Below are 12,221 nucleotides of genomic sequence, written 5' to 3'. Positions count from 1 at the left end.
CTTTCCCTTTTGTTTTAACAACAGAGCTAAAACTCCTAAGTATAGAGTGGTGGGAGAAATTATATCATGTGTGGCAAAATCATTTGGCCTGTGTAAGTGTTGAGAACATGTGTTAACACAGAATCTGCAATGCTCTGGATGTAGCCTGCAAAACCAGCTTGCTCATATTCGTACCATTGCAACCTGAAGTGAGAACAACTGCAGCCTATTAAATAAAGAAATACAGATATCTGTGTGGAAGCCTGGCTGATGCTGTTGAACAGTCAGATAAATGATGCTCGGGCCCTGAACTCTGAAGCAGTGCTTACTGAGGTGAAGCAGAGATTTCTAATAATAGACCTCCAGCTTGAGAATTTCAGTGCTTATCCATCCCTGTATATGAAGTGATGGCACATGAGAGGATGGCCTGAAGGACTTGAAGATATATGTGTGTGCGTGTGCATGCATAAGACTCAGAATGAATTTCTTTGCTTTGGGAATGGGGGGAGAGTGGGAAAGGGAAACATTGATTATATGTTTGTGCTAGGCTTTTGTAGCAGGAAACAGGAGATAGCATACTAAAACTTTAAACTGCATAACCTGTCCTGAGCTCTGGCAGTTTATTGGGGATGACATTACAGTTAGAGTGTCTCTCTTGCAGCATCTTTGATCTGTAATGGGAGGTCATTTTTGAATAGGGAGAAATCCCCTCTGGTGTGCAGGAAAAGAAGAATAGAGGGTCTGTCACCAAATGCTAAAGCTTAAGCATAGTTTTAAAGAGGCACTCTGATCTCTTTAAAGGATATTTCGTTGCCCAAAGTTTGGTAACATTTGGGAGCTGAGCTTTCAGAAAGACATTTTCTTCTGTCACATGCTGGGGCCCTTCAAATTGGTGGTGTTAGAGTCAAATTCTGCCTTTAGGGTCCAGGTTTTCTTGGCATTTTGTGGGTCTCAGTAACATGCAAAGGCCCATACTTAAGGACGTGCAATTCAAACTCTGCAGAATCCCAAGTAGGTGGCAAACTTCCAGAAGCCCCAGCTTTTCACAATTCCTTGACCATGAACTAACTTCCTGACCATGTAAGTTATTAACACTGTCAAAAAAAAAATCTAGGTACACAGCTGGTGTCCTGGAAAAATGGACATTCACTGTGAATAAGGACAATCTACCGCTACATTAATGACCAAAGTGTTCCTGCCAGCTACATGCTGTCATGGGGTTTTTTTGTTTGTGTTTTTAATCATTTTCACTGGATTAATGAACGGTTTTAAAATTGCTCAACAAGCCTCACACAAAAGGGAGCAGGCATTCCAAACCAGAGAGCTCATGTTGAAACGCTGGGGCTCTAGCCCTCCCAACCAGTTGAAGAAGTATTTGTCACCTTGGTCAGCCAAAGGTCACTCTCGGGAATATCAATCAAATGAAAAACAACGTGGGTATGAAATTGAAGTCGCAACACCCTGCAAAAAAATCCAAAGAGAAATTAGGCATGCAGGGCTGGTCTCCAGCAGGGATTTTGGCATCAGGTCGGCAGAATGGTTTAGCACGTGGAGGTCTGGACAATAATATCAGAGGCCTGCATTTGTGTCAAAACTCCAGAGCTGCTGCAGTGTGATGTTGGGAGCCCATCCCTTCTCTGTGCCCCTCTTTACCTTTTATCTGCCATCTTTTTTTAAGGACAAAATTTCTTCAGAGCAGCACGTGACAGTTACCGTGTGTCCTACCACACTGGTCCTGAGCCACACTGGAAATCACAGGTGCTGCCTGCCAGGGTGAAATTCCTTCATGTGCACAAGCTCTAAGTGTGATCTTTAGAGGTGATGACCACACTGTGGAGAATGACAAGTTGTGTTAGTCAGTTGAGAAGGGGATTCTTTACTACGAACAGCAAAAGCTGGGAAATAGCCTCTTTAACTGGGCCTATATGAGAGCTCAGTCTCTCTTCCTACCCCACGGGAGAGTTACAGTACATACTTACCTATTAACAGTCCCTGAGGGAAGAAAAAAAAATGAGAGGAAAAACCTGAATTCCTTCCAAAAAAATTGCTGAGGCCCTTTGTAGGCATGAGGCTACATTGGTTTAGCAGTCTTCACTTTGCCTCTTGCTACTGGTGTGCAGAAGATGCTAACTTACTAAAGGAGTCCTTGTCTTAGTAGTGTAGTCCCCAACTACACCCTGTTTTCTAAGCCAGAGCTCTGGGAATAAAACCCTTCTTATGTAACAGAGAAACACCTATCTATGAAACTTACAGTAGGTGTATTCAGTTCTTAAATGAGCTTATCTGGGGGAAAGAGGGACTAAAATACAAGATAGACTACCACTGCATGTGACCACTCATATGCTATCTGTCTGGTTTGTCTTTTGTAGATGATAGTCCTACTCCACCAGCACCATTTGATCACCGGATTGTCTCAGCCAAACGGGTGGGGATCAGCAGTTATTATAATGTCAGCAAGAATGAAATCCTGGGAGGGTAAGTCAGGTGAACCTAATCAACATGGAAATCAAGGCACAAATTTACAGCCAAGCACCCCGGGAGGTGAATAGAAGCAACATGCCTCACTAAAGTCAAAGTCATGAAAGCCTAAGCTCTAACAGTGCTTTAGAGGGATGAAATCAGGAGGCTGATTTTACTGTGTGAGTGAATTTTGGCAAAAGGTTTGGCACCAGCAGACTTGGCTTGTATTTGGTATTGTTCTAGGTCAGCCAGCTGCCCTCAGGCTTTATGACGGGGCTCCTAGGATGCTGTAATACTTTACCTCACATTACAGCCAGCAGGACGTAGAGACATGTTGTAGCCTTCTTTCTCTCAGTGGGTCCCGTCCCTGAAAACACATGCATGTTTTCAGATAGATCAGTAGGCTAATCCGACAGGCTGTGTAGTTACTTGATCTGTCATGCTGACATTGTTTAGGAGTGAACGATATTGTCATTTTTGATGGTGGCATGGGCTTGGGTAAGGCTTTGTTTCATCATGAAATCACAACCCTCCCTTGGAAGAGAATGATGAGATGGAGAGGGGCAGATTGTGCATATAAGTGAGTTATTATCTTTACAGTATGTTGGCTTCCCTGGGATTAGTCGTTGCATGTCATGAGGTGAGTATAGTGAATCATACCAGTGGGATAATATCAGCTAGAACAGTGTGTAATTTTGGTATACCTAAATGAGTAGTAGCAAGTCTAATCCACACAACAAAATGGCAGCAATAGAGCAATTGAAATGGTACCCAGTAGGGAGAGGATAATTTCTGTTGTTTATAACCTAGTTTACATTCAGGGCTGGCACCAGTACCAGTGGATGATTTATTTTTTCTCTCGTTTTATTCCCTAGAGGGCGATTTGGTCAAGTGCACAAATGTGAAGAGAAAGCAACAGGTCTCAAGCTAGCAGCCAAGATTATAAAAGCGAAAGGTCCTAAACAGAAGGTTGGTAGAGTGTCATATTAGTTTTTTGCTCCGCAATGGATCCTGCACTGTTCTTCAGCTACACAACAGACCAGACAAAGCAGTGTTTTCTTTAACGGTAAAAACATTTGTCAGACCTATAACATAGCGTATTTCTTCCCAAGCACACTGTATCTTTTGTTTCAATGACTTGATGCCACTGTGAGGGATGCTAATAACAGGCACAATCTGGGCTCCTGATATCAACACAAATACAGATGAGAAGAATTATTCTGGCCTGTTTTGCAAACCTCATGGCCATCTGGGGCTTGCTTTCGTAGGAAAGACATGTATAGTATTGTTTGTGTGACAGCAGTGTCATTAATGGCATTCAAGGGTGGGATTTGTCTCAGCTAACTGGGGTTGCTAAGGTATAGCTGTGGCCAAGCTGGTCACCAAGAATCCCCTTATAGTCAATGGAGAGAGATTGGCACCACCAGAGAATCATTCAGCCCATCCTAAACTGCATGTCTAAAATAGTTGGGCTGAATGGAGGTACCAATCTCTCTCCCCTGACTGCAAAGGGAGGTTTTGAGGACTGTCCTGGCCTTCTCTTACATAGCTTGATTTTCTGTACCTGCAGCTGGTTGAACCAAGTCTTATTCTGCTTCTCTCTTTCCTTTACATCTCTGTGAACCCACCACTTGTCCATGTGGGCTCCCCCCTTCCTTTTCCCCTGAATCGGTTAGTATTGAAGCAGTCCCCCACCCGAGCTCTGAGTTCAGTCTAGTAGCTCCTATAGCCTTGACATCTACCACTACAGGAGCAATCAACGGAAAACCCTGGGTTTGGTTACCACGAGTGAAAACAGGAAGATAATGTAGATGTCTGGTTCAAACTATGTCCTGTTTCATGTAGCTTCCTTAAAGACAAGGCTTCTGAGACAATACTCATGAATCTTTACAGGATGAAGTAAAGAATGAAATCAATGTCATGAACCAGCTGAATCATGTGAACCTTATCCAGCTGTATGATGCCTTTGAATCAAAAAATGACATTGTCCTAGTCATGGAGTAGTAAGTGTGTTCTTTTCTTTCCCTTTCTGTCTTTACCGTTTTTGCTGGAATTGCCCATTTCCTTCTTACTTTCTCCTGAAATTAGAAATAGAGCTATTACAGGTGGAAAGGACATATGAAAGATGTTCTCAGGAACAAAATAAAATGAAATTTGAGAGAAAGGTTTTCCCATGCAGCCATTTATGCATTTTTTCCCAGTGATGTGCCACATTTCAGGTACTGTAAAGCCACCGCTCCATTTGAAGATAGAGCTGTGTTATATATCTTCTCTTTAATTTCAAATTTTAATTTGTGTCGGCTAAGACACAGACCTCTCAGAATATTTCCAGTTCTGTGAGGCAAACGAGAAGACATTTTACAGCGAAGAGGAGCCAGCTATAGGTGTTGTGACTAATCCTTATACCGGGTGCCTGAATGGATAAACCTGTTTTTTATGCTGGGTTATCAGAATAATTAGGCACAAAATAGCTGCCTTAAAGTCGAGTTAAACAGATGTGGTCCTAAGGAAGCCAAAAAGGGTGTAACTAAAACATTGAAAGGTATGGCAGAGGGTTCAAAGTTACGTGAATTTGGCTGTTCTGGACATTCTCAGATAGTCCTCTGAATTTGGCCTGCATGGTTAGCATATCACAAAAGGTAAACGTCTGTGTAGCTATGAATGGGTAAGCTGGAGGCATTCTGAAACTGATGAGAAATTAAGAAGTCAATTTTTTTTACTTTAGACAGTTTCAAACTGATATTTTTGATCATGTGTCTCTCTTAAACTCTGAGGGAGGAGATCATGGATTTAAATGCAGATTCTCCATCGTGTTGTCTTGATTTTCCATGTGACTTGATTCATTTCACTGGTACAAAATGATGACTCAAGACAACGTAAGGTTCAAATTTCAAGACTTTAGTACTTATCAATGGATGGGAGACTGTACTCAGAACTTGAAGAAGTTTAGGCCAGTATGCATCAGAATCTAGTTCTTCGAAAGCAGATCAGAGTGCAAGCTCATAGTGTAGACCCACCTTACTGAACATGATTGCGAATGGTTAAAATAGTCAATAGTAAAAATTCTGTATTACTCTTAACTGTATGGAATTGGATTTGGAGTTGGTCACCACTTTATTGTCTTTCTTTCATCAGCGTGGAAGGAGGAGAGTTATTTGACCGAATTATTGATGAAAACTGCAATTTGACAGAGATGGATACTATCTTGTTCATGAAGCATATCTGCGAGGGAATTCAGTACATGCACCAAATGTACATTCTTCATTTGGATCTCAAGGTAGAGAATTGAGATGTATGTTTTGTGCAATGACAGCTGTGGAAATTCTTATTCTTAATGGCAGGCCATACAGCTTAGCAGATTCCCATAGCAGAAACAACAAAGAACCTTATTCTGCTTTCCTTAGACCAATGTGTATTTACTTTAACCACATTGAGAGCAGTTAAATTACTACAGGGGTAAGTAAATTAGAGGAAAATTGTGGTCATATGTTATCAAGCCTCATAGCGCTTGAATTTTCCACAGACTGATTTCACAGAAAGCCAGCAGCTGACTACAAATGTCATGTTATTTTCAATTTTGATATTTGGATCTCAAGATGTTGTGCAAGTATTATTTAATTCAGGTGCACAATGGTGTAGCAATTATCCCCGGTTTTTACCATGCAGAAAACAAGACATGAGTGAGTGGAACTAAATTCAGGAGTCGTTCAGGATCAGTGGAAGTCCTGCATATCTGTCTGAGGACTAAACTCATGTTGTGGTCATGGAAAGGTATCAATAGATCACCAGCTTAAGGGAAGATACATTAAAATGTACTTCCTAAAATGAAAGATATAAAAATAGTCGGTGGCTGATGTAACAAATACAGTACGTCTGTGTTGGGTTAAGCAATAGCTGCTAGCGCAGCTGAAAGCCCAGAGAAGGGTGGCAGATTCTCTGCCATGTACTTGCTTAGTTATCTGAACTATTGAACTGTATACACAAAAAGTTCCCTCACTTCTTTTTAAAAAAAAAAATCCACCAATTGCACATTCTTACTCTGTTTGACTGCTGATGATTAACTGTCACCCCTTAGAAAACATTTGTTGTAAAGGTATTTTTCATTGGACTGTACATTTGAGCTGGCTCTTTCTCCCTTAACCCAAGTTTTTATCAAATAATAGACTTGTTTCTTACCTCTGTTTAATACAGGAATAAAATGGGATGATGTCTTTAGTTTTATGACTGGCTATAAAGCTTCCTAGTAATCCCTGAGCTTTGCAACAAAGCAAAAAGAAACAAAAAGTGCACAGGACGGTTTTCTCTTTGGTGAGATTTTTATTACAGCTGCTGGTTTTGGCTTGTAATAACTGAGTTAATATACTACATCTTTGATGTTGTTAGCATATATATTACTGCAGTGGTTAAGCAAATGAGGAGATGCTTGTTGGGACCTGCTTTGGTTGCTAATCAATGACCAGACTCACTTTTCACTTTCTTTATAAACATCCAGTTACCTAGAAACCTGTCAAGCAGAAGTTCGCATGGTTCTTTGGGACACATTAATTATGTTCTTGGATATGGCACAGTTTTAACATGAGGTCAAACTGCTGACAAAAAGATACATATACAATCCCAGAAATGCTTCCCATAGACCTCTTTTCATGTGCTTGCCAGCACACGTTTTGCATGTTCATAGATTGCTGTCAGTAGCAGATGAGTTTGGGAAAGAAAGCTTGAAACTGAAAGAAAATCATCCTGACCGTAATTGTCCAGGACCTCAGAAACTATGGACATATGGACATACGGTGTTTAAAAATCCTATGTGTTTAAAAGTCCTACATGTAAAACGAATTAGTAACGGTGACAAAGGTTAACTAATGTTTTAAGTGTCGAGGGCTGTTTTGTTTCAAAGAGGACTCAATGAGCAACAAGACGGGAGTAGCTATAAAACTGCTGGCAGTGAATATGAGACTCTATTTTAGGTATTTACATTTCAAAGACAATTGGCCAAATTCTGTTCTCAGTCCCTTCTGTATGAATCTGGAGTAATTCTAGGAAGTTAATGGATTCCTGCCAGGGAAGTGAAGAACAGTATTTGGCCCTGTGAAAATCCAGAGGGATTTAACCTGGGGATCCTACCTTTTGCTAAAATATCTGAGAAAAGCATACCGTTGATGTGACTAGCTTAATATATCAGTGTTTAATCATACAGTTATTGCCAGAACATTCATGAACTCATAAATGTAAAGCTGTAAGATAAACTTCAGAGCCTGACAAATTCGTGGATTTTTTTTGTAAAAAATCAGTGTCAGCTTATAAAGGTCTGTAAAATCACAGCACCAGCATCCTGAAACCCCTCTTTGGAAGTGAGCATTCTCTGTCCACTCCCTCTAATGAGTTCTTTATCTGAACTGCTGCCTTATGTTAAATTGAAAAGCCAAGGAGAAGAAAGATCAGTTGCAAGGCACAGACCACACAACCCCAACTGCTGTGTGATAGCAGGAAGGGGTACCCATGCAGAGAAAGGAGACCAAGGAGAAAAGCAAAAGGTGCTTATGAGATGTTTGCTGTGTTTTTAGAGTTTTTATCCCTACAGTTTGCCAGAAGCCCAGTTTTTCATACTTGTTTCTTATTAAAGTGTTTTTGTTTTCTCTTGGCAGCCTGAGAATATCCTGTGTGTGAACCGAGCAGCAAATCAAATAAAAATTATTGATTTTGGATTGGCAAGAAGGTATGTGCATGTGTCCTTGCTAAGTGTAAATAAATGAGGAAACAATAAAAAACGTATTACATCTCTACAATGATATATTTGATACATAATGGTGTCCTACTGTTCTTAGGACAAATTTTATGTGTCTCTTTTAACCTGGGATATCTTTTAATAAGGAATGTTTGGAGCTGAGTGAAAAAGATTTATTCTGAAGCCTTTTTTGAGGTACAAGGTTGAAAGAGGGCTGATTCTGACTAACCAAGCACATAAGTATTTTGGAACAGCTAAAATAGACAAAACCAGTGGTAGATCTTGTCTGGTCTCTTGTCTCCAATGTTATGAGATTCTTCAAAAGACAGTATAAGAGACCACGAAGGGCTGTTACAGTATATCCCATGCTATATCACTTTCTAGTTTAATTAGGTACCATAACCTCAGTGAAGGATTTACTGGTTAAAAATTCCATGCCTATGATATGGAGAAGTCCCAAAAGGATGATAACATCTGCTCTGAGTAGTCCTTGAAATCTGATTATCTTCCTTTGTATAGCAGTTGTGTTTTGCCCTCAAGTACAATATAAAGCTTGCAAACATTTTTCACTCTGTATATGGGTATATGGGTATATTTATTTTTTCTTTGTACCTCTGCCTGTCCTTGTTTTCCTACTGAATTTCCTGTGTGCTTCTGAAATCCCTCTGCGTGCTAGACAACTTACGATACAATTAGAGCTGTAATTGACGTCCTCTGTTAATGTTTCCATTTCCAAGGTATAAACCCAGGGAAAAACTTCGAGTTAACTTTGGGACCCCAGAATTTCTTGCTCCTGAAGTTGTGAATTATGAGTTTGTCTCCTTTCCTACAGATATGTGGAGCGTAGGAGTCATTGCTTATATGCTGTAAGTAGGATTCAGTATCTGTATTGTAAGCTGTTTCTAGGTTGAACTGTGTCAGTCATTCAAATTTGTTGTTATACTTGGAAGATTGACAAAATCTGTACCCAAAATAGAAAATGTAGGCTTCTTTCCAAATTCCATATTCAGTAATCTCTCCTCTTTTCCAATCACCATGAACTTTTATTCTTTGTTTCACTGCGCATCTCTCACGAGTGTTTGAGCATCACAATTCCAGAATACTGTTTTAGTAGTTCCCAGTAGCTATGTGCAAGAATGGTCAGAGGTCTAGAAAAATATGAACTACCGTGAAAGACAGTAATGCTTGGTTTGTTAGGGAAGAAAGGAGACTATGTAAATAGAAGAGAGAATAGGAATGGTCTGGAGACTTTCTTAGACAATAACATGTTGCAAGATAGGCCAGAAGTGACAAAACAATCATAGGAGATCATGTGCAGGTAGGGGAAAGACAGGAGGATTGAACATATTTCTTTTTGCTTTAGCCTCAGTGGATTGTCTCCTTTTTTGGGTGATGATGACAATGAGACCCTCAACAATATCCTGTCCTGTAGCTGGGATTTTGAAGATGAGGAATTTCGAGGTGTTTCTGATCAGGCCAAAGATTTCATCTCAAAGCTTCTCATCAAGGAAAAATGGTATATAATCCCTGTATCTTTGAAATGTGTTTTTCATTCCATCACATCACAGTTGTGTCACTTTTGCTGTTCCATTGCAGAAATGTCATGACTTAGCTAAGTTTTTTATGTCCACATAGAATATTGTAATGCCACTTCATGCTGTTCATTGCATCCATAAATGCTCTGAAGTTACCTGAATGCATTTTTGCTATGAAGCAAAATTTACATGGATTCGCTGTCATCTGACATAGTGTCCTGAAATGACAGCATTGCATGATGGCAGAACACATGACCTGTAGGAGATAATTGTTGAATTGTAAGATTCTGGGAAAAACACTTAATAGCATTCTGGTTTTCCTTTAGCTGGAGAATAAGTGCAACTGCTGCCTTAAAACACCCATGGTTATCAGACCACAAGCTCCACTGCAGACTTCAGGTCCCTAATCTTAAATATCCGTGTGCATTGTAGATATGCTATTGCCTTCTTGTGTTGCCACATCACTATTTGCTTTGACATTTTTTCTTAACTGTTTTGGAGTCTTCCTTGCTGCTGCATTTCTTGCTACTGTGAGCCACATGTGCCCTTGCTTTTTTTAGCTGTCATAGTTTGCATGCTCACACTTGCTCATCAGTTCTTGCACATCTGGGAAGAAATATATGATCATGCAATTGCTGGGTGTTGCTGAGTGGATCCATTTCTCAGCAAAAGGGGAGTATTTACAAAATGAGCACTGAATTACCATATGAAAAGGGTTTTCCAGCCTGGGATGATTTTGCTTCCTGCTTTGAAAACCCTTTCAGGCTCTCCTGAAGTTCCCCACAAGTGCTGTTAGATTTCGTCCTGCCTCTTCCCAAGGGATACCTTTCCCAACCGAGTTTGGAACCTCACCCAGTGCGTATCTGTGTACTTAAGCACCTTCTTGCCCTTCAAAGATAGCCACCATAGTGGCCAACAAAAAAGAAGCAGTTGTTTGTTCACACAAACAATTCAGTTGGGCTGAGCTAGAGGATCAGCAAGATTTTAAATAATTTTGACTATTCCTCTGTTAAGTAGTCAGCAAGTTTGGGAGATTCACACTGTTGATGAGCTTGCTGTTGGTTGATTCTAAGGGAGTCCACTCTGTGGTTCAGTGGTTCATTGGGGGATAATTTTAAGCAGGTTTCAGAATTTTTAAACTTCCTCCTCTGCAGGAAAAGCACATCTATGTTAAATAATATGACTGGTGTGTTGCCTAGGATGTATGTGCCAAGCTGCCCTTGGAACTATATCCATCACTAAGAATTAAGAGACCATGTTATTAATTGACAAAATAAACTTATTAAAATTAGAAAAAAGGTTATGATGATAATAAAGCAGTAGTAGCTCTGCTGATGAGGTGGTGTGGGTTCTGGGCAGGATTGACTGAGTAGGTCCTGACAACTCTGTTGTTGCGAGATGTTCCTGTTACACAGAGTAAGGATAACAAGTAGTAGGATAAAATGGGAAATAATAACAATCAAATCAATTATTATAATTTTCATTGAAATTTAGTTTTCATTATAGTCTCCCAGAATAGGAATGCCCATGAGATTATTAGAAGATTTATAAGTGTGCGTACACAGTAAAAATAAGAGAGTTTGTTACGGTTAAGTATCTCTTTAGAGGGTTTCATAGGATAAAATCTGACTCCTTTAGTTGGGCCCCAGTGAAGCTCCGATTCCTGCAACCTGAGGCACAGGCTGTCTTTTCCAAATGCTGCAAGAACGCGGGGTGCTTGCCTGCTGTGCTGCTTCCTATCACCAATTTTCTTCTGGGGAAACCCTACCCTAAGAGAAACCTTACAACTTAGGTTGTCCTTTATAGCTACTTCCTGGGTATTCTATGTTCATACTTCTTGTGCTTTGCAAAATAGCTTCACTAAACGTGCTTATGTTGCAGTGTTCTGCCATTACCTTAACTAGAGGTAAGATGTGATTGATCTTCAATTAATGCTCCAATAACGGTATATTTCTGTCTTTGTTTTGATTTTCCCTAGAAGAAGGCTAAAGGTGACTGTGTGTCCCAAGCACCGCCAGCTCAATAACCTCTGAAAGAGCTGCCAAACAGAAGGTTTGTTTCAGGTCCCAAGTGTTTCTTCAGACGTAAATACTGTAGCCCCTGTGGAAGGGATCAGTGGGCGGCCGAAAACCTTGCATCGTCCAAAATGCACAGTCCGAACTGTTGTCTGGAAAGCATTCAAAATGTAAACTGGCCCTATCACTTATCCCAAGTCACAGCAATGTGCAAAAAAATTCATATATATGAAGCCATATGTGCTGCAAACCCGGCCCATTTTAGAGGGAAAGGTTATGCTCCCACTGGCTCTTATGGGGCAGGATTTCACCCAATAATTTTTCTGTGTTGAAAGCTTTCAGGTTTTCATGCTGTGGTTAGGAGTATGGTTTAAAAAAGGGTAGAAATATGAAAAGTAATTACTTTTTAGCAGAGGCACAGGCCAGACCCTCAGGGAAGCTCCGCTAACTGTAGTGAAATGAAAGCAAGGTGTCCCCTAAAAGAAGCTGCGCCACGCTTTTGAGGACCCA

General features: G+C 40.4%; 1 protein-coding gene across 1 annotated transcript in view; it reads left to right on the top strand.

The window, feature by feature from the left end:
* Positions 1-11,722, top strand: part of MYLK4 (myosin light chain kinase family, member 4) — a 56,895-nt gene extending 45,173 nt beyond the window's left edge. Inside the window, exons 7-15 of the mRNA XM_009885271.1 lie at positions 2,349-2,454; positions 3,315-3,408; positions 4,333-4,442; positions 5,575-5,716; positions 8,082-8,152; positions 8,899-9,027; positions 9,525-9,677; positions 10,023-10,095; positions 11,675-11,722. Of these exons, the coding sequence (XP_009883573.1) occupies positions 2,349-2,454; positions 3,315-3,408; positions 4,333-4,442; positions 5,575-5,716; positions 8,082-8,152; positions 8,899-9,027; positions 9,525-9,677; positions 10,023-10,095; positions 11,675-11,722 (926 nt within the window). The remainder of the gene's footprint in view (positions 1-2,348; positions 2,455-3,314; positions 3,409-4,332; positions 4,443-5,574; positions 5,717-8,081; positions 8,153-8,898; positions 9,028-9,524; positions 9,678-10,022; positions 10,096-11,674) is intronic.
* Positions 11,723-12,221: the final 499 nt, after the last annotated feature.

This window comes from Charadrius vociferus, unplaced genomic scaffold (assembly GCF_000708025.1).
Source record: "Charadrius vociferus isolate BGI_N301 unplaced genomic scaffold, ASM70802v2 scaffold565, whole genome shotgun sequence".
Classification (NCBI taxonomy): domain Eukaryota; kingdom Metazoa; phylum Chordata; class Aves; order Charadriiformes; family Charadriidae; genus Charadrius; species Charadrius vociferus.
Note: the sequence above shows the minus strand (reverse complement) of the source record. Positions and strands in the feature narration are given on the sequence as shown.